A 26,035-nucleotide genomic window follows, 5' to 3' on the forward strand; every position below is an offset into this window, starting at 1 on the left:
TGGGTTATTTTTAAATGAATTAAATATTTTAAAGACTGCTCAGTTTGCAGTCATAATACAGTGAATATCAATAAATATAACATAAGCAAAAGTTCTTTGGTGTCCTAAACAATTTAGGGGCCTCAAAAAATTTTAATATATACAAGTATAAAAGGACCCTAAGGTGGAAAAGTTAATAGCCACTGAAATAGATTCTGTCAGCTTTATCTAAAAACCCTAAATAGAGAAGGCTCTAGTTTTAATTCTCCACTGAAGTCTGAGTGAGTGTAAGAGAGAAGCTGGTTTAGGTAGCATATATGACATCGCCCCCAAAAGAAGAAAAATGAGAGGGAGATGTAGAAAGCAGCACATGTTAGAACCAAGGCCAAAGTCTACAGGAGTGTCAGGAAGAGACATCTGTTTCTACAAACAAAAGATCTTGTCAGAAAACTTAGAACAAAGTACCCAGAGGACACAGAACTGATACTGAATATTTACTAATCACAAATATTTCTTAATATTCACACATCCTCCTATTCATGAATTGTACATTATTTATACTTCATTCATAGTAGCAAGTCACAGCTTAGAAAATTCAGAGACGGCTTTAGTTCCAGTGTTTGTACAGAGGGGTGCCCACCAAAAATGCTCTTCTTGGCTTGAGGAATCTTTATTATGTCCAGGAATTTTAATTATATCACTTTGCTTGCTCCGTATTTCCTTCTTGGTCAATCTGATCACAATATATAAATATTTAACTTGATTCATAAGTATCTTACAGAGTCAGTTTAGATTTAAAAAGGTGAATACCAGGACTCTAGTATTAAAAACCCAGAAAGTGATAATGGCCTCATCAAACCTGGAAAGGCTCCTTTGGTTTGTTTGGGGTGAAGGAGAGGCACTTGCACTCCATTTGGTCTTCTCCAGCTGTCTTTTGGGACCGTTCACATGTGTACATCAAACCCACCGGGCTCTATGCTGGAATGACAAGGGCTCTGTTTTATTTATCACATCTTCTGAAAAATCTGTAAATTGTTCTTCTAAACTTACCCAAATTAGTGTGAATTTTCTAAGAAACAAATGCTGAAATGGGATTAAAAGAGAAAAAGATTTATTGTGAACCCTTGTGAATTATAAAGGGAAGGAGTAGGCAGAGCCTAACACCTGTGAAGGGGAGGGGGCAGGGCAGGACTGGGCAGGAAGAGTCTCAGACAGCAGCACAGTCTGAAGAACATTCCGGGGAGGCTAATGAGGAGTCCTTGGACCAAAGCCACCCATCAGGGGAGTTGGCCATCATATTCATTCATTGTAGTCCCTCCATACTCATTCATTTATCAGCTAGAAAGAGCAGGAAGCATGACCTCAGCAGAGACACACTAGTGGATCAATGGGGCAGCAGCTGGGGTTCTCAGTCAATGCTACGTCCCACAGGTGTGGATTTGAATGATGCATTTCCATTGCCACCAGATCACCTTTTGTAAGTCTTCAGGCTTTTCTGTTAATGTTTGGTGGTCATAGAAACCATAAATGTTTTCACACCACCAAATTTTACCTAGATATTTCATGCTGTCATGAATCATCTTACTATTAACAGAGATTAAGGATTCTATTATGTTAATACAACACTTCAGTTACATCTATTATGTTACATCTATTATGTTAGTTTTTGAAGTACATAAATTGTCTTTTCTGTCACACACCACAATGATTAGTGTGAAATCCAAGGGAAACTAGGCGATACAACATAATTTAACACAATATTTCTGAAATGTTAACTCAGTAAATGCCTTTACTAATTTGGGCTAATTGAAGGTTAATTATAGCATGATTTATATGAATGTGGTTATTGCTTAGCAGCATGCACAGTAACTGAGATTAGAGAACAAATGTTGACTAAGAGAGAGAATGGTATAAAGATGAAATGACTAGTGCAAATTACCATAGTAGTTAGTTTCTGGGGCAAATACACTTCTAAAAAAGTTAATTTTCTTAAACAAGTCTCCCTCCAATCTTCTCATTAAATTTATAATACATATCACACAATTATCAGCCACTACCTCCTGTCTTCGGTAGGCTTTGCAAACCCTTTCTTCCAAATTTAAGTGTAGCCTGAGGGCTAAAGGCCCAATCTCTCTGGCTGAGTGAGGCCACGGGACAGTGAAAAATCCCTTAAGGGAGGTGCAATCGCTCTTCTCTTCCCTTCATTCCACATCTGTAAACTGGACTTGACTTTCCTGACCCAGCTAGTTATCCAACGTCCACAGAGGTAGGAGGAACTACTGAGTTATCAAAATTGACTAAGTGGGTGGGGGCAAGGAGGCGGTGGGAGAATGCAGACAACCGTAATTGAACAATACAGTAATTAAAAAAAAAACTAAGCTCATCCATTCTAGGCCCTACTTTCCTCATATTTGCCCTCTGTACGTGAATTTTATGTTTCACAAACTATCTACTTCAGTTCCAGTTACCTATGCAAATAATCACTAATTTTCCAACCAATGGCTTTTTAATGTTATAGTTACACAAAACAATTTCAATTAAAGTATTTCAAATTTTGATTTCTTAACCTGTTAACCGAAGAAGCCTAGAGACTTGGAAAAATACATTGGTGATTTAAGACTAGCTAACACTTACTAAGAGATGTGTACTAAATACCTGTGCTAAATGGTTTCGTTACAGGTATTTATTCATTAAATCTTCTCAACTGCCCTGTGAGGTGGAACTAGTATTATCTCCAACTTACACGTAAGGATATTGTAGCATAGAGAAGTTAAATAACTCACTCAAGGTCACACAGCTAGTAGGTAGTAGAGCAAGGATTTGTGCCCAAGTAATCTGGCTCCAAGCTGAAGACTTGTTACTGTGGTCTTCTGAAATACAATGCACTACTTAACTTGCATTTAAAAAGCCAATCTTACCTAACACAAGGCAATACATTTTTTAAAAGTTGCTTTATTTACATTTGTATTTTATGAGCAACTGGTTAATTTAAACTAAAACATGATGAAAGATGTTTACAGTTCTAATCATCACTTATAACCCTAATACCTTTACATTAAAATTGATGTGCAAATATGGAAATATTTTTCCTTTCCTCATTTACAGCAGCGTATTTTCTTCCAAATCCATCATATATACTTTTAAACACATTATAAAAATTAGATGATTAAAGGATATGCAGAAATAAAATAGTCAGCAATAAGTTAATTAAGATGTGTGTATTCAGAAAAAGATACTGAAGTTAAAGAATATGTGGCTTAAAAATCAATACAGCGTCCTTTTCGTTCCCAATCTCCATATCGGGTAGGTTCTGGGCCCCTGGGTCCACCTTTTTCTTTGGTAACAGGATTAACATCATCTGGAAACTCTAAAAAAAGATGTGGACAAAGCAGAGACAGGAAAATCGTTATGGTCCATTTTGAAGATGCAGAGGTACACGGGAGGCTAGAGTACTGAGAGGGTTGCCATAGAGTCTTGAAATGTGAGTAGTGTCACCGTACTTACTTGTTAGTGGCTCTTTCTCTAAATAGGTATCTTCTGGTGCATCAAAACGACCTTCTGGTAACTTTGGTTTCTTAAGGGACTGTTTGGTAGGTTCAGACTTTCCTCCTTGAGAAGAACTTGTTTTCCTCAAAGAATGACACAGAAGGGGGGATCCTAGTAGAGTGGGATAGTGGAAAAATAGAGCTGGTCATTGATTCTATTTTTTAAATTTAATAATTTTACTTATTTTTATTGCATACATTCCTATTTGTCAAAGTTCAAAAATGTACAAAAGGACAGAGAGTGAAAATTCTTTCCTCTGTTCATACCTTCTAGACAGCCATTTCCTTTCCTTGCAGGCAACCAATGTTATCAGTTTGAAGAGAAGAATGAAATGCTCTAGTTAACCACTATCAAAATTGTAGATACATATATTAAATACAGATTCTTGTCTGAGGCCATGCCAAAAATGCCAGAAATCCAGATTTATTAGTATGGATTTTTCAATGACAATATTTAGTATTTAAATCCCTAGAAGTCACAAGAAACTGTATTTAGTGTTCTTTTTTGTTTGTTTAAAGATTTTATTTATTTTTAGAAAGGGGGAAGGGAGGGATAACCATCAATGTGTGGCTGCCTCTCATCTGTCCCCCAACCAGGGACCTGGCCTGTAACCCAAGTACATGCCCTGACTAGGAATTGAACTGTGACCCCTTGATTCCCAGGCTGGGGCTCAATTCGCTGAGCCACACCAGCCAGGGCTGTATTTAGTATTCTTATAGGTAAATCCTAATGATAGTCCTCTCTATTCCTGCCAACTAAAATTATAAAAAATGTATCAGGGAAATGCATTTTTATTTACTAATGTTTTAATAAGGCCATGATAATGATCTATAGAATACAGTTTCCATCCATCCGCATGCACACTGATATAAAATACTTCATTTTTTAAATTTTTTATTTTAATTGTTGTTCAAGTACAGTTTTCTGCTGTTTCCCCCATCCCAGCCCACCCAAAATACTTCATATTTATGATACTAATTGGCTGAGAAAAGGTCTGTGAACCAAGAAAAATTTCTGTACATATTAAAATAAATACACTGATCTATTAAAATTTTTACTTATTTAGAATAGACTATTTTGTCTTCCAACTCCACTTCAATATCTAAGACATATTTCTTTTTTCCTTATCTCACATAAGAATATTTAGTTAAACATACTATCATAAAAGGCTAAAGAGAAAAGCCTGCAGTAATGTCTTATAAGGCAGCATTAATTTTTATTTAGAAATTAAATGAAAAATATACAAATCTGAGTTTCTGACCATGTCACTACATTTCATATAATAATCTCATCTTAGTTTATTGTGGATGACTATTTAGAAAATATATTCAAAATGTTGGTGATTATAAACTATGCACAATTGTTTATAGACTGAAGGACTTTCTCAGTCTAACTACTAGAATTTTTAAACCAATTAGTCATGTTGTCTGAAATACAAGATTCTTCATAATTTGATCTTATAGCCCAAATTAACAAGTTCATGCAATCTCCACAACAGAAACTTTTGTCAATCATCTGATATCTAAATATCTATTCATCAATAAGTATATCACCCCTGGCTGGTGTAGCTCAGTGGATTGAGCACTGACCTGTGAACCAAAGGGTCACAGTTCCATTCCCAGTCAGGGCACATGCCTGAGTTGCCCCCCTAATTGGGGGCATGAGGGGGGAAACCACACACTGATATTTCTCTCCCTCTCTTTCTCCTTCCCTTCCCCTCTAAAAATAAATAAAATCTTTTAAAAAATAAGTATACTACTAATTAGTAAAGCAAGCAAGAAAGATTGTTTACTAAGTCATCATAGCTCAGTAACAATACAGATATACAGAAAGGAGAATTTTAACAATCACATATTAGATTCTAAATGTGGACAGACTTTACATCCACTTTGGCTAATGAGTTGTCTCTGCATTTGGTTACTAATTAAGTACGTTTGATTGTAATTAAATAACTCAGAGGCCTAAAAATCAGCAAATATTTAATAGATACAAGTAGCCACCTGATATTCTGTGCTCAGCCTCAACACAATAAAATCAACACTTCACTTTAGGTTTGGTTGTTGTTGCAAAAAAAATCTCTTTATTGAAAGCATGAAATGGTAATCAGTGTAAAAAGAAATTTGGGTATGTTCCAAATCTGTAAAAATTCCTAAGCATTTAAGCAAAATCCAAAAAATAGCAAAAATCCAAAAAATAGCACAAAATATATCCCTGGCTACCAAGTATAATGTAGACAGCAGTTGAGGCTAAAAATGTTATCACTTAAATGATACAAATACACTAACTACAATAAAAGTAACAGATGTGCTAGATGCCTACTATGTGCCAGGCACTGTGCTAGCAGCTGAAAAGATGACGCCTTACCTAAGCCTCTCGATAATCTAATGAGGCAGATATATAACTGTCTTTATTTTTACAGTAATTCTATTCGGTATAAACAAAATCATTTTCTGAAAAAGTGACATTACGTAGATGTGGTAAAGACTGCTGCATATCCCAAACAGCCACTTTTCCCTTCTCCCATTTAGTTCTAGGACCCCTATTCATCCCCCTTGCTATTAACCTGACCACACATTTAGGTCACACTTTCTAGCCTCCCCTACAGGCAAGCAGCCATGTGTTCAAGCGTGACCACTAGAATGAGACTGAAAGTCATGTGTGCAAATTTTAGGTTGCCTCAATTTGGCAATAAGCTGACTGTCCTGGATTTCTTTTCACTCCGTTGAGTTGCAATGAGGACATAACCGTGACCCAGCTTTGGCTACATAGAAGAGGACAAAACCCATTCAGGGTGATACTTAAAATATTTAACAACAATATGATATAGACACTGCCCATCACAACATATGCCCAATCAATCAGAAGATACACAGCTTTTAAGTAACTAGCAAAACTCTACTAGTGCATATTGGCTGACTGTTGGCACCATCCTACAAAAATGGTGGAGCAAAAAGATGAAAGGAACTTAGATCTATGGATGACCTGTAAAAGCAGCTTGGCCCTTTCTTAAACACAATGGAGAGCAAAAAACTTGCAGACTGAGGGCACGAGAGTCACACACAGGTTCCAATGCCAACCGCACCACTCAAGAATAATGTGAACCTGAGAATGTTACTGTATTTCATTGAATCTGCTTTCCCATTTGTAAAATGGGGTATTTCTACATACTGCGAAGGGTAGTTCAGAGAAATGAAGCAATGTGTATGTCTATATGTGCACACATTCAGTGTATTACTATCTTGAGTCTAACTGTAGGACACAGAAGTCAATATGCATGAAGTTTTTGGTAAAGAACAGGAACATGAGTGTATACCGGGGGAAGAGAGAAGAGTAGCAAAGCTTGAGAAGCTGGTCTATCAGTCTGGTTTGGGCACTTCTGAAGGAACTTTACAGAAAGAAGGGCTAGAAGGAAAAGCTGAAAGAGCAGTTTTCTCAAGGGACTCCTGAGACCCTGGGAGCATAAAGAGCTATTTCTGTAGTGAGGTAACAGTGTGACAGAACAGGAAAGACAATTCCTCTCATTTCGGCAGAGTACCACAGTATCAGACAGGGCACACTGTGCTCCATGGCATCTGTAAGCTTTACATTTTTGGAAACAAACCCCTGCACAGCAGCCTGGCTGGGATGGTGGCAGTGAGGCACGTGCAAGTGGCTTCAAGGGGGGACAAGGAGAAAGAAGGGTCTCTCAGATGGTAAGGAGTAGCAGAGAGGAGAAGGTAAGACCAAGAGTCACACACCTATGAATTCTGCCTCTCAAATAGCAGGTACTAAGCAACAATAACTATATTAATGTTAGTATTACATTTTGGCCATCAGCAAACTTCTGACCTCCTCAACTGCTTGAGAAATAGCTGACGAACTTCAAACAAAACCTATCTTTTGAGGAAAAAAAATCACCATTATAAAGTCAATTTTGTCTTCTTCAAGGTGTGGTTTGGTCTTACTCAAAGTCTACTTAGAATTGTGTTAAAAATACATTACTAATAGATGATCTACTAATAGAAGAAATCATAAAAGCAAAGGAAAAAAAGAGTTAAGCATCATTAAAAAACAAAGAAAAAGAAACAACTTTGTAGAACTTCTGTTTCTAGAAATTTGATAAATTATTACAGATGCCAAAACTGTATGGCTCTAAAACACTTTAAAAAGTCAAAAAATACACAAAATACTTCTAAATCAGAGGAAGAACATTTAACAAAGTGAATAACAATAATAAAAAAAAAGAAGTCCAGTGAGGGAAACACACACAAACCGTTACATATTCTGTGCTTTTTTTCTTATCTAGAGCTTGGAGGATAGAGGCAGGGAGGGGACTCTTGAGCCTGAGCAAAACGAAAATATTAGAGGCCAGGACTCAAGGACGCTCCTGCTTTGAGAAAAGAAGGTGAGTCAGGAGATTTTTAAACGTGCTCAGAAACAACCAGGGGGATTTTGCTAAAATGTAGACTCTGAGTGTGTCTGGGTGGAACCTGAGATGTTGCGTTTTAACAAGCTCCCCGGTGCTGATCATGCTGCTGGTCCACAGAGCAGGAGCGAAGAGAAAACCTCCAGTTAATGAGGAAAACAGTTACTGAAGGAAAAATGCCCAACTCAATGTTGGTGCTGAGTGGAGATGTAGGACAAAACCATCTTCATATTTCGAAGGCACTGGCTGACCACACCTGTGTTTATGCTGGATTACACATTAGCTGCATGGCCTGAAAACGCCCAAGAGGAGCACCTCACTGCAAAGTAAACCCAAGTCTAAAGTTGAAGTGCTCCCAGACATGTGGCAAAGGCAGGACCAAATCCTCTGAGGAGAAATACTTTCTCAACACGTTTCTCAAGCAAGGGTCACAGAATCCCAGGAAAACATGCAAGATAACCAGCCAGCACAAACGAGAGTTAGCAGAATCATCAAACAAGAGAACAGGACCAGACCATGAAGAGTTTAAATACTGAAATCCAAAAACCAGAATGTAAACTACTTAATGTGCTTCAGGACATAAAAAAAAGCCAAAAAGAAGAAATAAGTATAGGACTATGAAAAATGACTAGGCTGACTTTTTAAAAACACAGAATTTAGAAATATAATGATTTAAATTTAAAGTGCAGTTTAAAGGGCTAAATAACAGGAAAGATACTGTTGAAAAGAGAATTACTAACCTTGAATAAAGTTCTCAAGAACTTATACAGAAAAAGTATAAAAACAAAGAAATTAAACTAATAAAGAAGTTAGCCCTGGCTAGTGTGTCTCAATGGACTGAGTACCAACCTGTGAACCAAAGGGTCGCCAATTTGATTCCCAGTCAGGGTACATGCCTGGGTTGCAGGCCAGGTCCCTGGTGGGGGGCACACAGAGGCAACCACACATTGATGTTTCTTTCCCTCTTTCTCCCACCCTTCCCCTCTGTCTAAAATAGTTCCAGAAGGTGATAATGAAAAGACCAGGAAGGGTTCAACAAACAGGCATCTTCTTGTGTAGAAAGTACAAAGAACAGCAAGTAAAACAAAAACAAAAAAAATCTACATTTACACACAAAGTAAAATGAATAACCCCAACATCAAAGGAAGCTATATAAAAGCAGCCTGATAAAAGATGGATTATTAATAAAAGAACAAAAATTAGACAGATGACTTCACAATAGTGATAATGGAAGTCAGAAGATAGAGCTGTAAGAAAATGATATACCCATTTAAACCACCTATCAAGAACAAAAGAGCCTGGCCGGTGTGGCTCAGTGGACTGAGGGCTGGCCTGCAAACCAAAAGGTCGCTGGTTCAATGATCAGTCAGGGCACACGCCTGGGTTGCAGGCCAGGTCCCCAGTAGGGGGTATGTGAGAGGCAACCACACACTGTTGTTTCTTTTCCTCTCTCCTTCCATTCCTCTCTCTCTAAAAATAAATAAATATTATTTTTAAAAAAACAGAAAAAGAGCTAAGTGATGAGACAGACGACCTATGCTACAGAGTTCAAAACACTGGTAATCAGGATGCTCATAGAAATAGTTGAACATGGTCGCAAAATGAAGGAAGAAATGAGGCTACCCAAAAAGAAATAAAGCAAAATATAGAGGGAACCAATAGTGAAGGGAAAGGGAAGGAAACTGGTACTCAAATCAACAATTTGGAAGAAAAAGAAGAAATAAACATCCAACCAGAACAGAATGAACACACAAAAATTCAAAAAACACAGAGGCTTAGGAACCTATGGGACAACTTTAAGCACTCTAACATCTGAATCATAAGGGTGCCAGTGGGAGAAGAAGAGCAAGAAATTGAAAACTTATTTGAACAAATAAAGAAGAAAAAAATTCCACGATCTGGCAAAGGAAATAGATTTCCAGAAAGTCCAGGAATCCCAGAGACTCCCAAAGAAATTGGACCCAAGGAGGAATGCACCAAGGCACATCATAATTAAGATACCTGAGATTAAAGATAAAATCTTAAAAGCAGCAATAGGAAAGGAGAGTTACCTACAAAGGAGTGCCCATAAAACTATCATCTGATTTTTCAAAAGAAACTTGACAGGCAAGAAGGGGCTGGAAAGCAATATTTGAAGTCATGAAAGTCTAAGACCTACATCCAAGATTACTCTATCCAGCAAAACTATCATTTAGAATGGAAGGCCAGATAAAGTGCTTCCTAGATAAGGTCAAGTTAAAGGAGTTCATCATCACCAAGCCCTTATTATATAAAATATTAAACGGACTCATCTACAAAATAGAAGACCAACAACTATGAACAGTATAATGACGAGAAACTCAAAACTATCAACGACTGAACCTAAAAAACAAAAACAAAAGTTAACCAAATAACTAGAACGAGAACAGAACCAGAGAAATGGAGATTACATGGAGGGTTTTCAGTGGGGAGAGGAAGGGGAAGAATGGGGAGAAGAAATGTACAGGGAATAAGAAGCATAACTGGTAGGCATAAACTAGACAGGGGGAGGTTAAGAATAGTATAGGAAACACTGAAGCCAAAGAACTTATATGTATAACCCATGGACATAAACTAAGGTGGGGGGAAAATGCTGGAGGGTCTGAGGGAGTGCAGGGCAGAGGGGGGATAGAGGGGAGGAAAATTAGGAAAACTATAATAGCATAATCAATAAAATATACTTTAAAAAAAGAAAGCGATCTCAGAAGTAAAGTGTAAGATAAGAATAAAGAGAAAATACAAGCTTTATACATTGATGGTATAAAACAGTAATAACACTGATTTGTGGGATTATGAAAACCAGAGTCCCAACCCAACATATACACAAGGACTGGTGTGTGTGCACTAAACAGCCTAACAATAAAGGTAGAGGGTAAACAAATTCAAAGCATGTTTTAAGCTTTGTACTTTTTAGGAGAGTAAAGATTAATTAACATTAGACTTCCTGAAGTATGCATTTAGATTTTAAAGGAAACCAGTAAAAAACGAGGTATATCTTCCACACCAGCAAAGGAAAAAAAAGAAAAAGAAAAAGAGAACATGTAATTCAAACAAAGTACAAGAAATGGAAGATGTAAAAAAGAAGATGGTAGAAGTAAAGCAAATTCTATCAGTAATTATAATTGTAAATGGACTGAACTCTCTAGTTAAAAGGTACAGACTGTTAAACACATAAACACACAACACACCACCACATAATCCAGCCATATAGTCACTATATGAAAAGCACCCTGTGTTTTTTTTTTTTAAGACCAGTATTACGGACTCAGAGCTTGTGTCTTCCCAACCCCCATATTCATATGTTGAAATTCTAATCCCTAATATGATGGTATTAGGAGGTGGGGCCTTTAGGAGGTAACTAGGTCACAAGGTGGAGCCCTCACTAGCGGAATTAGTAACCTTACAAGAAGAGAAATGAGAGCTTGCTCTGGCTCTACCTCTCTGCCACATGAGGATCCAATGAGAACACAGCCATCTGCAAACCAGGAAGCAGGCTCTCGCCAAGGATTAGTTGTACTGGCACCTTGGTCTTGGGCTTCCCAGCGTCCAGAACTTTGAGAAATAAATGTTTGATGTTTTCATTTTCAAGTAACCCAGTGTATGGTAATTTGTTATGATAGCCCAACCTGACCAAGATATGTGAGCTGCACCATTTTTATGTTGTTGTTTTTTAATATGGATCCACAGAAAATGGAAAGAAAATCATTACAGTTGGAGAAGTAACATAAAGACATGAAACTGAGATGGTCAGTAGAACCAATAGTTGGTTCTCTTAAAAGACCAAACAAACAAAAGACTAAACCTACTATTACATTTTTGAGACAACTAATAAGAAGAAAAACAAGAGAAGGCAAAATACAGTACATAACTCTATTAAGAGCAGAAATTAAAAAAAACACAGCAACTTTATGTCTGTATATTGAAAGTATACAAAATGAACAACTTTTTAGAAAAATTTAATTTTTCAAAACTGACTTAAGAAGAGACACCCTAGTAAATACTACAATAATTACACAAAGTAAACCAGTAATTAAAAATCTTCCCTCAAAGAGAAGACGAGGGAGAGTGACATCAGCATCGTAGTACAGTGAGAAGACTCCACTGTTCATCCAGAGCTTTTTTACCTTTTTCACCTCATGGCACAAGTAAATTAACTACTAAAATTCAGTGGCACACTAAAAAATATACTTTTGCTGATATGACAAAAAATAAGTATAATTTTTATTTATTCACACTGGACAGCCATTGTTGTGTTGGCTGCTGCCATTTTTTTTTAATTTGACAATTTAAGGAGAAAGAGGTCAGTGCCCCCAACCAAAGAGTTAGGTACCGCATATTTTAAAAACTCTTGTGGCACACTGGTTGAAAATCGCTGGTTTATCCCCTTAAATTTACAACAGGTTGAACAACTGTTACTCAATGAAGGACACCCCTACTCAACAAAAACGATTGCCTGAAAGATCCATGCATCAGGACATTTGAAGGTAGGCAATTTGGAACAAGTAGGACAAGAGGAAAGGACAGGGACGGTGACCACAGACCCAGCTTCATGCATACGGCAAAGCCCAGCGTCCTGGTAGTGGGACAGGACTCAGGCTGCAGCCCTCACACTGTAGCCTGGACCATATGAGGGACAGCAGCAGTTTCCCTCCAGGAAAAGGCATCTCCCTTCACAAGTCCCATCTCAGCAAAGCTGGGTAGAAGTAGCCGGGAGTCTTAAAACAACACAGTGATTTCCACAGCCATTAGTGGAAGTGGGGAAGGCTGTGAGATCACCAACTCCCCTCCCCTCTTCCACAAGCCTGAGCAGAGCCCAGTAAAGCCATAATCACAACAGAAATTTAAAATAATGGGCAAAGGCCTGAAAAGACCCTTTTCTAAAGAGGACGTACAGATCAACATACATAAGAAAAAATGCTCAAGTCATTAATCATCAGAGAAATGCAAATGAAAACCACAATAAATACCACCTCACACTTGTCAGAATGGCTATCATCAATAAATGAACAAATAACAAATGCTGGTGAGGATGTGGAGAAAAGGGAACCCTAGTGCTATTAGTGGGAATGCAGACTGGTCCGGCCATTGTGGAAAGCAGTATGGAGATACCTCAAAAAATTAAAAATGCAATTGCCTTTTGATCCAGTGATTCCCATTCCGGGAACTGATCCAAAGAAACCCAAAATACTACTTTAAAAGAATATATGCACCCCTATTATGTTCATTGTGTCACACTGGGTCACTTACAAAAGCCAAGATTTGGAAGCAGCCCAAGTGTCCATCAGTAGATGAATATATTAAATAGGTATGGTATATTTACACAATGGAATACTACTTGGCCATAAAAAAGGAAATCTTACCCTTTGCAACAGCATGGATGAACCTGGAGAACATTATGCTAAGTGAAATAAGCTGGTCAGAGAAAGAAAAATACCATCTGATTTCACTCATATGTGGAATCTAATGAACAAAATTAATAAGCAGAATATAGATAGATTCATAGAGAGCAGGCTGACAACCGTGGAGGCAGGGGATTGGGTTGGGGTGGTGGAAGAATTGAGTAAAAAAGAAAAGAACAGAAAGAACTCATAGACGGGGACAGCAATGTGGTGACTGCTGGAGGAGGGGAGTTGGGGGAGGTAGAGGAGACTATAGGGGGGATAAATGGTGATGGCGATGGAGACTTGACTTGGGGTGGTGAACGCATATACAGTGTACAGATATGTTGTAGAATTGTGTACCTGAAACCTGTGTAATTTTGTTAACCAGAGTCACCCCAGAAAATTCAATAAAAAGAGAATAAAAATAATTTTAAAACCACAGGTAGATTATAAAGCTCATATAAATAAATGTACATAGGAATAAGTGCACCCAGTTAAATTTAAAAGCAGAATAATAATACAGTCATACCTCAGTACTCATCAGTTTCAGGACTTGTCAAACGCTGTACTCATTGGATTTTGACAAGGAAAAAATGTTTCAGCACTTGCTCAGGACTTCACACCAGCTAGAACTTGTATGAGTCATGGCACTGCCCCACAAAGAAAAAATGCTCCATTCGGTACTCGTTATTTTAGCACTGGTCACGAGTTCTGGAACAAATTGACAATGAGTATTGAGGTACCACTGTATTTAGAATACTATGTACATATATAACACAAAGTGGATTTTGAATTTAAAAGTTTGGCCAAATATATGACAAATGCATAGAAAGAAAAGGCAAAAACAGAGCAAAGGCAAAAACAAAGGATGAGACAAAAGGGTGCTAAAATATAATAACCATGAATACTGACTGTACAATATCACATAAAAATGCAAACACTATAAAAATAAAGGGGGAAATGAAGTAAAATACAAGAAAGATAGCAGAAAAACTGGACAAAAGAATTAAAAATATAATATAGAGCCCTGGCCAAGGTAGCTTAGCTGGTTGGAGCATTTTCCTGCGGGCTAAAAAGTTGTGGGTTCCACTCCCAGTCAGGGCACACACCTAGGTTTCAGATTGGATCCCCGGTCAGGAAGCAAAGGGGAGGTAACCAATAGGTGTTTTTCTGTCTCTACCTTTCTCTCTCCCCGTCTCCCTCTCCTTCTCTCATTTCCTCTCTCTCTAAAAGCAAGGAAAAAAATGTCCTTGGGTGAGGACAGAAAATATGTATATAATAGAGAACCCTATCATCAAAATGCTAAGTTTGATCTAATAGATTAATTTAAAACAGATAGATTCTAATAGATTAATTTTCAAATCATACAGTTTGAAAACAAAGCTATATATTATTCTTTTGAAGAGTAAGGACAAACAGAAAATGTCAACATTTACAGAAAGTAAAATCAGATTCTCTAATGAAAATGAAAGAAAAAATTAGTTTAACAGTAAAAGAAAACCCCCAAATCACCAATGAATTTAAGGGGGAAAAAGCTGCTGAATTAAGAGAAAAACTAAAACACAAATTGCAAAACAGAGATAACAAATGCAATGGAATTCTAATAAACTCAAACTCCTGGTTCTGGCAAAAGACAGCTAAAGACAAACAAGTGTTTGGCTAATGATAGCTAAAGACTTACATTTAAAGATTTAAAGACTTATTTCTAAACAAGAAATATCAATTATGAATTGAGTAAAAATGATATCATAAAATTAATGTAAGAAAACCAGGAGAAATAATGTAATATAAATAATAAAACAAAATGTATGTTTTATAAGGACCCACATAAATTGTTCATTAAAAATACAGTAACACAGACTTCTGGTCAAGATGACAGCATAGGCAGACATGGCTCAACTCTTCACACAACCACATCAAACTTACAACTAAAACATAGAACAACCAACACTTAGAACCATCAGAAATCGAGTTGAATGGAAGTCTGACAATTTCGGAATTAAAGAAACCACATCCATCCTAGTAGATGGATGAAGGGCGCAAGTGTGGAATGGGCCAGTCTTCATCCATGTGTAGTAGATAAAAATTTGGGAGGGATATCTCAGGAGGAAGAAGGCCCAGCTCCACTCCAGGCCCCCTGGCCCTGGGTCCCAGTGCCAGGAATATAAGTCCCCACAACTTCTGGCTGCAAAAACCAGTGGGGATTGACTTGGTGGAAGAAACTGCTGGAGCTCCAAGCAATTTCTCTTAAAGAACCCACACAGGCACTCATCTACTCCCTCCCTCCCTATGGGCTCCAGCACTGGGCTAGCAGCTTGAAGGACACCAGTGGCATGGTGGAAGAGGCTGAAGTGTCTGGCATCAGGGCAAGCAGAGGCCACTGTACCTTTTTTGAGCCCTTCCCCCACAAAACCATGGAGCCGACAGGTTGGTGCCATACTTGAGACTCCATTAACCTGACTAACACTGTTTAACCTACCTAGGAGATCCCAGAGACTCCTCCCCACCCAACTTCCAGGCCCACCAAGCTGCTTTTCCACATGAATGGCTGGCCTTGCCTCATGCTTCACAACTTCCTAAATCTTATCAATCAAGCAACAGCTGGCCTGAGTGAGCTCCAAGTGGGGCACTAATAGCAGCCAGCCTAGATTCACAGCTTGGTTTCACCTGGGAATCTCTAAGCCCAGCACAAGCAGCAGTCTTCTCAGATTGCTTCATAGCTCAGGAAGAGCAGTCCTGGACAAAACACAGGTGTGGGCTGACCTTGGCCTGCACCACCTGGGAAACCTCAGGGCCAGTGTAGCCAGTGCACAGCTATAGAGCACCAGCCCCCTGCCCCTGCACTGCTGATCCTCCAAGGAGGGCAGAAGTTGGCGGTAAGTGGTCACAGCAAATTCTTGCAGCTGACTAGCCTGAGTAAATAACACCCCACTGATCTGCCAATAGCAACCAACACTCAACTACAAGAGGAGGGTGTACTTAGCCCACATGAAGGGCGCACCTCAAATACCCAGGCTGGGTGATTGAGAAGGCTGTGTCACTGGACCCTACTAGAACACTTACTACCTTGGCGCACATGACCATGGAGTCAATATACAGAAACAAATACAGGGAGGCTGACAAAACAAGGAGACAAAGAAACATGGCCCAAATGAAAGAACAGATCAAAATTCCAGAAAAAGAACTAAATAAAGTGGAGGTATGCAATCCATTAGATGCAGAGTCCAAAACACTGGTTATAAGCATGCTCAAGGAACTTAGTAAGGATCTCAGCAGAATAACAAAAGATCCAGTCAAAAATGAAGGATTCAGTAATTGAAGTAAAGAAAAATTTACAGGGAATCAACAGAAGAGTGGCTAAAGCTGAGAATCAAATCAATGATTTGGAACATAAGGAAGCAAAACACACACACACACACACACACACACACACAAAATGACTGGAACAACAAGAAGATGAAAGTATCCAAAAAAAGGAAGGTAATATAAGCAGCCTGGGGGACAACTTCAAGAGGTCCAACATTTGCATCATAGGGGTGCCATAAGGAGAAGAGAAAGAGCAAGAAATTGGAAATCTATTTGAAAAAATAATGAAAGAAAACTTCCCTAATTTGGTGAAGGAAATAGACATACAAGTCCAGGAAGCACAGAGAGTCCCAATCAAGTTGGACCCAAAGAGGAACACACCAAGACATAATCAAAATGCCAAGTGTTAAAGATAAAGATAGAACTTACAAGCATAAAGAGAAAAGCAGAGTTACCTACAAAGGCATTCCCATAGAACGTTGGCTGATTTCTCAAAAGAAACTTGGCAGGCAAGAGGGCTGACAAGAAATAGTCAGTCATGAAAAGCAAGGACCTACAACCAAGACTATTCTATCCAGCAAACTTATCATTTAGAATGGAAGGGCAGATAAAGTGCTTCCCAGACATGGTTAAGCTAAAGGAATTCATCATCACCAAACCATTATTACATAATATCTTAAAGGGACTTAATTTATAAGAAAGATCAAAGCTTTGAACATTAATATGACAATAAACTCACAACTATGAACAACTAAATCTAAAAAATACAAACAAAAATATATTAAGCAAACAACCAGAACAAGAACAGAATCAGATATGGGGATCATTTGGAGGGTTATCAGCTGGGAGGGGAATGGGGGAGAAAGTGGGAAATAGTGCAGGGATCAAGAAGCATAATTGGTAAGCAACAAAATAGACAGGGGGATATTAAAAATAGTATAGGAAAGGGAGAAGTCAAAAAACTTACACGCACATACCATGGACATGAATTAAATGGGAGGGGTTGCTAAAGGGAAGGGGGGTACTGGTCAGAGGAGGGCAAAGGGAAAAAAATTGGGACTACTGTAACAGCATAATCAATAAAATATACTGAAAAATACAGCAACACAAATATACCATTAGTTAACATAATGAAGAAAAACTACCCTAAATACGCCAAAATGAAAAATTACAAACAAGAAAAAGTAAACACAAATATAAGAGAAATGTAGTGAGTTAAGAGATGATCATTTTCTTACCCCTAGCAAATCTGAAATCAAATTGACATGTGAAACAACCAGTATGTTTTCAATGTATGAACTGTCTCACACACAAACACACTAAACACAAGGCACACATATTTCAGAAATGAATTTAAATAAAATTCCTCAAAATTAAATATGAACACATTCCCTTTAAAATCATGAACAAGATAGGCATGCCTGCTCTCTTCATTTCAGTCAACATGGTACTGGCCATTTGAGCAAGGACAGAAAAACAAGACAAAAGAAAAAACTTAAAATTGGAATGGGAAAAATTAGATTTTTATTTGCAAATAATATCAGTGTCTACCTAATAAGGTCTACCATCTGCAAATAAATTATGCAAATTAATAAAGTAATTTAGGTAGGTTACTGAATACAAAATCAATAAATAAGTCAATTGTGTTTCTACACACAATCAGCAATCAAAAAATAATTTTTAAAATATTGAGCAGTATTAATCAAATCCTACCAGAAACTTTATTTATTCTAGAAAGAATTTAATATGGAAAGCGGATACTCAAAAACAGCTAAGATACTTCTGAAAATCAACATGGGAAGACTTACAGTATTAGATATCAAGATTAATTACAAAGATGCGGTTATTAAAGGTAAGTGTGCTTTCCTCTGATAAGCACAGGAATAGGCAGACTAATGAAACTGAAAAGACAACCACTAAATAAACCCATATCTATACCTATATCTGTACACTCGATTTATGATAGCTGACATTACGTCAGTGAGGGAAAGGTCCTATACATGAACTTGGTTACTGTCACAGAAAAAAAGTGAAATTGGTTTCCTGCCTCACACCATATACAAAAATCAATTCCTGGTAGAATAAAGGTTTAAAATGAAAAGCAAAACTATAGACCTTTTAGAAGAAAATTCTCTATGACTCAAGGGTAGAGAAGGCTCTATTAGAAATGATCATAAGACATTGACAATAAACAAAAAGATCAAGATTAAAATAAAATTATGAATCAAGACTTTTGAAGCTATGTGATTATACATGCAGATTCATTCTTCTTTCTTTTATATTTTGTCTACTGTCTTATATGGTTTTTAAAAAAGACAGTGACAAAAATAACCCACAAACTGAGCTATTTGCCACTTACATAGCTAAAAAGTTTAGTATTTAAATATATATAAAAATATAAGATAATCCATTAATAAAGACATTTTACAAAAAACTAATATTTGAAAAGATGTTTAATTTCTCTAACCAGAGAAAAGCAAAATTGCAATACTAATTCGACATCCTACAGACACACAAAAATTAATTTTTCTGATGATATTGAGTGTTGGCAAGTATTTGGAGCAACAGGAACTCATATACTGCTGGTGGAAGTTGCCAGTAAAAATAGACAATGTGCCGTGACTGGTGTGCTTCAGTGGATTGAGCACTAGCTTCTGAACCAAAAGGTCACTGGTTCAATTCCCAGTCAGGTCACATGCCTGGGTGCAGGCCAAGTTCCCAGTGAGGGTTGTGAAAAGAGGCAACCGCACACTGATGTTTCTCTCTGTCTCCTTTTCCCTCCCTTTCCCTCTCTAAAAATAAATAAATAAAATCTTAAAAAAAAAATAGACAATGCTTTTATACCTCGCATATTATAAAATTGAACAGCCCTATACTTTATGTTCCAGAAATTCCATTCCTTGCACAAGAGCACATAAGAAACGTGTAGCAGCCAAACCTGGTGTTTCTGTAATTACCTGAATGTCCACTGAGAGGCAAGGAAGAACATATGTTTTTCACACTTGAGCAAATGTCAACCTCAAACATCAATGTGGATGAATTTCAAAATACACCATTAGTTGAAAAAAGCAAGTAAAATAAATACAAATTGTATGGAACCATTTCTATAAAGATTAACAACATGCAATGTTACACAACTGAATCAAGAAGCAGCACACAGGGAGCTAGCTGCTTACCAATGGAAGTATTATTTCTTAAACTAAAGAATGGGCTCTAAGTGTTGGCTTTGCTTCATAACTTACACGTTGTAGAATTTTTTGGTATCAAATACTTCACGCTTAAGTTTTTAGCACAAGTGAAAAGGGTTGAATGTACACACAAAATTTTAGACTTATAGTTTGGATAATGCAGGACTTTCACTTTCCATATTATTCATTTCTGGGCCATTCAAACTTTTTATAATTAACAAATAATATGCTTGAGAAGAAATGATTCGGGGGTGTCCAACCTACAGCCCTCGAGCTGCGTGCTGCCCAAGATGGCTGTGAATGCGGCCCAACACAAAATTGTAAATGTACTTTAAACATCAAGATTTTTTTTGTGATTTCCTGTTGCAATGTATTTAATGTGTGGCCCAAGACAACTCGTCTTCCAGTGTGGCGCTGAGATGCCAAAAGGTTGGACACCACTGTCACATAAAGGAAAATAAACATGAGAAATCTGGGACCCACTACCATGAGGAGCAGCAATCTTGTTTTCCATGTACACAACTTCCCCCAGATGTCCTAAATTAGAACTATGTTTAGCATACTCTGTGGGTTAAGTCTGTAATATATTGATAAATTTTTCCCAAAAAGGGGCTAAAATATTTGTTTTTACTAAGAAACATGCATACTTTATTAACATTTCCTAGCGCCATTTAATTTTTATCATACTTATTTGCCTTTCGCCTACTTCTGCACTTTTCCAATGTTTTTCATGCTGCAAACTGCACAAATCCTTTTTTATGTAAATAAATAAGTACACGAACGATTCCTATTCCCAAAAGGCCCACTTTTCCATTTTTTGTTTGTTTTTTTCCATGAGTATCAAAAGCGTAGTGCAAGTTCCCAAATACAAAACCGGAACACGTTTGCAACCCTCCGCGGTCAGAGCAGTGACCCGGGAGGAAGCAGGTATCCTGGTTGGAAGGGCTCCGGGGTTCTTCGAGCTCTAGTCCCACCCCTGAGGTCCCAGAGGGACCGGACCTGCACTAGCTAAGACTCGGAGGCTGAGCTGAACAGAGAAGCTCTGAGACCCGATGCACCCTTAAAAGCCAGGGATACATGCAGCTTTCTCCGTGAGAGGCCTTTCTTGCGGTGCCGAGACCCCGCCCACAACCTTGACTTCTGGGCCAAGTGCCTTACTTGCCGCTCTCCAAGCCGCGGCCGGAGCTCGACCAAGAAACCGGGCGAACCCGGATACAGCCATGGCGCCTATTTCCGCGACGTCCGTACCGGCGCGGTCAAAGGAAGGAGCCAGCAGTGTAGTCCCGCCCGCACTACAGGAGTGGGGGGGCCTCTCACGAGGTGGGGCCTGCGTCTTGTCCGGCGGGCGGGACCCCCGTGGAAGAGGCGGGGCGTTCACGGGGTGGGAGGGGCCTCCACAGGAGGGGCGGGGCCTTCCAGCCGGCTCCTGGAATGGCGCTCTTAGTCCAGGCTGTTCTAGGCAGAGAGGAGGAAGGTCCTCAGCCTTGTCACGAACGACCCAAATTACCCTGAAGCCCGTCTTACTTAAATCCGCAAATTATGACTGAAATTGGATGAGGGAATAATTTCGTTTATTACTCTGAGGCAAAAGGTCTCTTGGAAGAGCTCTTACAGCAAAGAGAGTGTCTTTTACTCTTTTTTGTGTTAACAGGCTTCTTTCCCCTCAGTTTCCTTTTACTTAATTTTAAATGTCTACTTGTTTGGTGAACTCCTAATTCGTTAGTTCTGAGCCATTGACTAGATAACCTTCTGAAGGATGAGTTTTGAGTAAAGTGCAGAGCAATACAATGCTTTTCCATCTGGTCCAGGCTGCTGTAAAGCGTTCTGCCAATTGGACCCTTCGATTCCAGCAGCTCCAGATTGTTGGGAGCGAAAGTGGCAGATCAGGAGACTTTATGTAACCTGTGGAAGCCTTTACAGAATCACGATGGAGGTCTCAGAATTTATTTTACTTTAGAAAATTTCTTGGCTGGCTACTGGGCCCTTCTTGTATGTCTGATCAGGAGACATCAGTTGGCTGTGCAATGAGTTTGTCATCATGAGCTAGGAGTTATCAGGTCCTTCTAAACAAGCAGTTCTTGTACTAAGAGGAAGTGGTATACTCAGAACAGGGTCAAAGCCAAAAACCAACCAATTTTCATTAGCAGGTAGCTCACATACATACTTTTGACCCTTAGCTCACATTTACACCCTAACGATGAATTCTTTGTGACCTATTAGCTGAGGAAAAAATTCAAAGCTAAATTACATATGGTTTTGCTCAATAAACTAACCCAGCTGGCAAGGGACTGCTTTGACACTTCGAGCCCCATTTAACAAAGGCCCTAAAGGAACAGCAGTGAGAAAAAAAATCCTTCCATTGGGCCAAACCTTATCTTGTGCACTTTGCCTGGAAGGAGGTATGACTTGAGATAAAAATCTACCTCTTTTCATGGGCACTGGTTTACTCAAATGGTCAGGGACTGGGAATATAAAGACTTTGGAATACTTTGTGAAATACGACCTCTCAAAATGGCCCCAAAGCGTAAGAATAATTAGGTCCCACTGAATGCTTAAAAAAAACAAAAACAAAAAAACAGGCTCTCATTGCTAAACGGCTCTTAATCAGAACAAGTTTACTCTATTGCTGCCTAACATATTATACCAAAATTTTGTGGCTTAAAATAACATTCTCTCAGTTTTTGTGCATCAGGAATCCAGGAGGCAGAGTGCCTCTGGCTCTAGATCTTAAATGAGGCTACAGTCAAGCTGTTATCTGGGGTTCCAGTCTCACGGAGGCATGACTAGGGGAGGATTCACTTCCAAGCTCACTCATGTGATCACTGGCAGGAATTTTTAGTTGAACTATAGGATTCCCTCAGTTCCTTGCTATTGGGCTTCTCTAAAGGTCATCTCACAACACAGCAGCTGTTTTTCTCCAGAATGAACAAGTAAGAGAAAGGGGGGATTGATCAAGATGGAACACAGTCTTTGAAATCTAATCTCAGAAGTAACATCCATCACTGTTGCTGTATTCTATTAGAATTAAATCAGATCCAGCCCTAATTGGTATGGCTCAGTGGGTTGGGTGTCATCCTGCAAACCAAAGGTCACCAGTTCAATTCCAGTTAAAGCCCATGCCTGGGCCAGATCCCCAGGGGGTAGGAGGTGTGGGAGAGGCAACTGATCCATGTTTCTCTTCCTTTCTTTTCCCCTCTCTCTAAAAGATAAAATCTTTAAAAAAAGAGACAGAAGTAAATCAGATCTAGACCAGTCTCAAAGGGAGGGGATTACACAAGGGATGAATACACTGGTAGGTGGGGATCACTGAGGGTCATTTGAGAGGATGCTTACAAGGATCCACTCTATAGACATCAGTTTCACCTGTTTGCTCAGTTGCTCTATAGACATCACTACACCTGTTTGCTCAGTTGCTCACTAACAAAGTATCCATGGTGGGACGGAGACATGCATATATTTTTAACATAGAATTTTCCTCTGCCAACATCATAATTACATTAGCCAAAATTAAAATGAAGGAGAGAATCCTAGAAGCAGCAAGAGCTAAGGGGACAGTCACCTACAAAGGAGTCCCCATCAGACTGTCAGCAGATTTCTCAAAAGAGACCTTACAGGCAAGAAGGGGCTGGAAAGAGGTATTCCAAGTCATGAAATCCAAAGACCTACAACCAAGATTGCTCTATCCAGCAAAACTTTCATTTAGAATGGAAGGACAGATAAGGTGCTTCTCAGATAAGATCAAATTCAAGGAGTTCATCATCACCAAGCCCTTATTATATGAAATGTTAAAGGGACTTATCTAAAAAAAAGAAGTTAAAGAAACATGAACAGTGAAAGGACAACAAACTCACAGTTATTAACAACCACACCTAAAACGAAAGCAAACTAAAAGGACAGCTAGATCAGGAGTGGAGACATAGAAATGAAGATCTCAAGGAGGGTTAGCAACAGGGGAGTGGGAGGAGGAGATGGGGGGAGAAGGTACAGAAAATAAGTAGCATAGACAGTACAAAGAAAATAGATGGGGGGGCAAGAATAGCATGGGAAATATAGAATCTAAAGGACTGGAGACACATGGTCATAAACTAAAGGGGGGTAATGGTGGGGATGGGGGGTAGGGTGGAGGGGAATGAAGGGGGGAATAGAACAACTGTAACAGCATAATCAATTAAAAAAATAAAAATTAAAAAAAAAAGAATTTTCCTCTGCCAAGACTAATTGGTTAGTACTATTACTTATAGCCTAGGTGGCAGGTTTGATTACAATGGGATCCTACTATAATGAAGGAAGTAGCAACTTGTTCTATAGCAAAAGGCAAGTATTCTGGGTTTGGATTGCTTTCCCTGACTTACGCTCCTTGTATGTACTTCATCTGTAGTTATTGAATACCTTGTACACCATACACATTATATAGCATCCCACACAACACTGCTTCTTACCAAAGAACTCACTTTCCTGTGAAAGGTGTAAAGCAGGGTACTGATGCCTGTGGGATTAACTAATCTTATCACATATCCCACCAGACCAAAAGCAGATGGCCTTATAAAATAATGGATGGACCTACTGAAAGTTTACTTTTGGAAGCTGGTGAAAAAATACGTTTTGGGATGCTGTTCTAAAGGATTTGTCATATGCTCCAAATGCGATAACAGTATTCAGTGACACCTCTTGACAGAATAACAGGATCCAGAGTAGTAGAGGGATTGACGCATTACCTCTGACACACTGCCCATGTATTTTGCTTTCCACTGTGGGGAGAAACAACTTGCCCCAAGTCCCGATGTCCCTGCATATTATCACTGAGTATGCCAAGTGCAAGGCTTATACGTCTGACACTGACCATTTCTGTAGCTAGTCAAAGGCATCTAAAGTCAAAGCCACATCACTACCATTTGACTGCTTCTTCTCTTGGGGAAAGACACTGGCTTCTTGGTTGCTTGCTCAGACTGCTTGGCCCTCAGCCCTGGATTTTTCTCTAGTGCAACCCACCATGTGTTCAGGTGTCATCTGGACCTCTGTGTCACTGAGAGTACTGAGGCTCCAGGAACAGGTGCAAATATGCTGAAACTTGGTGATAGTCTTCAGTCTCTTACCCAGGAATCTACCATCAGCACCCATGAAAACTGTGGCAAGCAAGCCAGCATACAGAGTAAAATCTGACCCTTCACTGATCTTGCCACCCATCTCCATGATTCCAGATTCGGTTGGTATACCAATTTTTGCATCCTGAGTGAAGTAAAAGGGGTATGATTGCCACCTGGTCATTTTTAGCTCATTTCTCTGAGTGAGATATTAGAAGGAGTGATGATGCTAGTTGGAGTGATTGGCTCTGATAACTGTGGGGAGAAAGGGAGTAGGGAGAGCAATCTAACTAGAACTCAGGAAACTGATCTCCTAGAATACCTCCTACCAAAACCATGTTGAATTATGAAAATTAAGCAGACTGTTGAAAAACATATAGGCAAAACCACCCAAGCTACCAATTTTTGGGCCACCCACCAGGTAAAGAAATCTGATTGGCTAAGGTGCTGGTTGATAACAAAGGAAACAGTAAGTGGCAGTAGTGACAAGTCATAATCATCCAGCCTAATGACCAGTGGTGAATTAAGGACTGTACTTACAAAATTATTTTTTAAATCAGAGAACTTTGGGACATAAAATGTGCTGTTTCTCATATCCTATCCTGGAGACTCAGTTGGTCTATAACAGAGCTCTGGAGTTTGTATTTTTAAATGAGTTACCTAAATAATTCTTACCAAGAAAGTTTTATGTCAAACACTGCTCTAGCTGTATTTTCTTCCTCATTGACTCATGTATGTTTGTATACTTAATATTTTTATTTCCTTTCCTATCTTACACTACAATCATATATACTGGTGGTGAGGTTATAATTTTATCTATGGGATGCAAACTGTTGAGACAACATTATAAGAACCAGAGGAGAAATGGACATCACTGAGATCCTGGACTTGAAAATGGCAGAGAGCTAACAGTATTGTTAGGAGGAAGAATTTTAAATGCATCAACATGGGAAGAATGGTGTATGTGTGTGTTGGAAAGACTAAGAGACTATGATATACCCGTGATAGGTTTTTATATTTGGTGCTTAGTCATCAAACCCATTTCATAAATCTTGGTAGGAGAAATGGTCCCACCTGGGCTACCGTGGAAGCTGAGGTCAGATATACTTTGCTGTCTTTTGTGTCTGACAC

The 26,035-nt window shown here is 38.7% G+C and overlaps 1 protein-coding gene across 1 annotated transcript; it reads right to left on the reverse strand.

Annotated features, from left to right (window-relative positions):
- Positions 1 to 460: 460 nt before the first annotated feature.
- SDHAF4 (succinate dehydrogenase complex assembly factor 4) lies at positions 461 to 25,088 on the reverse strand. The gene is made up of 4 exons (XM_053665003.1): positions 24,917 to 25,088; positions 20,982 to 21,278; positions 3,484 to 3,636; positions 461 to 3,346 (listed from the first exon to the last, which is right to left on the reverse strand). The coding sequence occupies exons 1-4, from the start codon at positions 25,086 to 25,088 to the stop codon at positions 3,237 to 3,239; spliced, it is 732 nt and encodes a 243-aa protein (XP_053520978.1). The 3' UTR covers positions 461 to 3,236.
- Positions 25,089 to 26,035: the final 947 nt, after the last annotated feature.

Source organism: Artibeus jamaicensis, unplaced genomic scaffold (genome assembly GCF_021234435.1).
Source record: "Artibeus jamaicensis isolate MK-2021 breed Jamaican fruit bat unplaced genomic scaffold, CSHL_Jam_final contig_388, whole genome shotgun sequence".
Lineage (NCBI taxonomy): Eukaryota > Metazoa > Chordata > Mammalia > Chiroptera > Phyllostomidae > Artibeus > Artibeus jamaicensis.

Excerpts from the sequence above, each read along its gene's own strand:
- SDHAF4 (XM_053665003.1), bottom strand. The coding sequence starts at position 25,088 with ATGACCAGGTGGCAATCATACCCCTTTTACTTCACTCAGGATGCAAAA. Across the intron at positions 3,637-20,981 it reads CGCGGCTTGGAGAGCGGCAA|GATCCCCCCTTCTGTGTCAT; the intron begins GTAAGGCACTTG and ends CCACTCTACTAG. Across the intron at positions 3,347-3,483 it reads AGAGAAAGAGCCACTAACAA|AGTTTCCAGATGATGTTAAT; the intron begins GTAAGTACGGTG and ends ATCTTTTTTTAG.